Here is a 2274-nt window from a genome sequence, read left to right on the forward strand (position 1 = left end):
GTGAATTCTGAGAAAGAAAGAAGACTTGGGAGAGAAAAAACGCTTGGGCTCGAAGCGACACCCCGAATTCAGAAACAAGGAACTTGAAGTGTCCGTCATAATGGGTGCAGCCGGAGAGGCGGGACGTGGTAGGTTTGAAATTTTAAACATACCATTCTTGGAATTTAATCTCTGACTGTGGTTCGAGAACTCGAGTTATTATATCAAAATTCATGTTAATCGAAACCAAGTCCTCAGGACATAATTAATAAATTTACTTCGGAACTTGACTTTATAAGTTTCAAGGATTAAGTTCCTGCTCGGAACTCGACTTCAGAAGTTTCACTAATTAAGTTTCTACTCGGGACTTGATCTCGAAAGTTTCTATTCGGGATTAAGTTGTTCTTAGCGCAGCCAATAGTTAGCCCGAATTCTGTTATGGGTGGATTTATTTAACTATTCCGTTCGGTCAAAGACAACGGAAATAACAATGCAAAAAATAAGCGTTTTATTGAGCAACAGTTTCAGCACTAGTTGTGGCGATGGGTCCAGTACATTCCGCCGGGAAGTCCTCACCGCGGGAATCGTACCAGGAATCTCCCTATCGAGCTGCTAGGCGTCAGGCAAGATGTAATGACAAAACGGGCTTCTTCTGAAGCCCAACCTTTAATGGTTAAATGCACTGCCTGACGAGGTGAAGGCTCTGCACCGCTTTCGAGAACCAAACGGAATCGGAGGACGTAATGGCGGAGAACAGAAGTTCCTGGCGGAGAACACCTAATTTGGTCTTATATTGTTACCGAGTTGTTTGTTGGCTTAAAATAGAGTACTTTGTATGTTGGGCAAAGTACTCTATTTAAATGAGGGGCGCCATTCTAGGTAATTGCATTTATGAGGAGATCAGCAAGAGGATTAACTCATAAATACCATTGGCAATTCTTTCTCTATAAATACTCCTTTCCTTTGCAATTTTTCCAGCATCCTCCAAACGTTTCAATGTTCGCTTGCTTTCAGAAACCGATTTGTTCCAAGCCCCCATCAAGAAAAAGGCCTGTTCAGAAGTGCCAAGTCCAGGAACTTCTGTTCTCCGCCATTATCTCTTGGCGGTGAATTCTAGAAGTGTAATCTTCGGCTTCAAGTATTACATCTTGCCATTACAGCGGTAATTGCATTTGGAATGGCGCCCCTCATTTAAATAGAGTACTTTTCCCAACATACAAAGTACTCTATTTTAAGCCAATAAAACAACTCAGTAACAATATAAGACCAAATTAGGTGATATGGAGATCAATGACAAAGCAAAAGCTGAGAAGAATTAGTGAGAAAAATATGCAGCAATATGTTTTATTAATTCCAATTACAACCAATTAATATACACCCAAACCAAACGCAACTTCCCAATTGAGCTTTCAACACATCAAACTCATCTAAACACATGGTGAAACATCAAAAGATCACACTCCTTCAACATCGCATAGGAAAAAAGAAAAAGCAAAAGAAATAAAAGCCACATAAGCATGGTGGAGGGACTTAAACATTGGCAGAGTTGTCAGGCTTGGAATGTGTTGGAAGAGGCGAGGGGTAAGATTTAGGTGCTCCTGTACTCCCTGGTGATGGAGTGGGTACCCCATAAACTAGACCATTGGTCTGAACCTCCTGTCTTCCTTTGGCTCTTCCGAAGAAGTAACATCCAAAACCAAGTAGGATGGAGAAGAGAATAAAAGGCAGCGAAATCACCACCACCATACCCATTTTTCTCCTTTTTCTTCGATTCTCAGGGCCCCCAAGTTTTTCTAGGATGTTTGATTGTGGGAGAGAGGGAGAGAGAGAGAGAGAGAGAGAGAGAGAGAGAGAGAGGTTTGTTGCGTGCTCTTGGGGAAGAGACAAGAGTAAATAGATAGAACTAGCTAGTCTGGAGGTTTTCAGATTCTTTCCAGCAGAACAAGCTTAAAATGCTTTTCAACGGTAACCTTAACGTTCAAGTCTATAACGGTTACTTTCTGCGGGCCAATAGCATTACCGCAAAGGGAAATGCTACCTTGTAACTTTGATAAATTAGGAAAGGGCATTAAAGGTTTTTATTTTTGCAAGAGCAAACACTAAATTTTTCTGCAAGTGCAAACACTAAGTTGCATAGGATTGATCCTATGCAACTTATATCTCAGTTGGCAAATCTCATTATGGACATTCTTGCGGGTAAATGTCAAAAAGTTAGTTATGAAGTCAGAAGAAAGTTTTCTACTAGGCATAATACGGTTATTATGCTTTAAAATTTGCAATATGTACCATGTTTGG

General features: G+C 40.6%; 1 protein-coding gene across 1 annotated transcript; it reads right to left on the reverse strand.

Moving 5' to 3' along the window:
* Positions 1-1509: 1509 nt before the first annotated feature.
* LOC133867772 (uncharacterized) lies at positions 1510-1766 on the reverse strand. Its single transcript, XM_062304532.1, has one exon. It carries the CDS (start codon positions 1729-1731, stop codon positions 1510-1512), a length of 222 nt encoding a protein of 73 aa, XP_062160516.1. The 5' UTR covers positions 1732-1766.
* Positions 1767-2274: the final 508 nt, after the last annotated feature.

Source organism: Alnus glutinosa, chromosome 5 (genome assembly GCF_958979055.1).
Source record: "Alnus glutinosa chromosome 5, dhAlnGlut1.1, whole genome shotgun sequence".
NCBI classification, from domain to species: domain Eukaryota; kingdom Viridiplantae; phylum Streptophyta; class Magnoliopsida; order Fagales; family Betulaceae; genus Alnus; species Alnus glutinosa.

Excerpts from the sequence above, each read along its gene's own strand:
- LOC133867772 (XM_062304532.1), bottom strand. The coding sequence starts at position 1,731 with ATGGGTATGGTGGTGGTGATTTCGCTGCCTTTTATTCTCTTCTCCATC.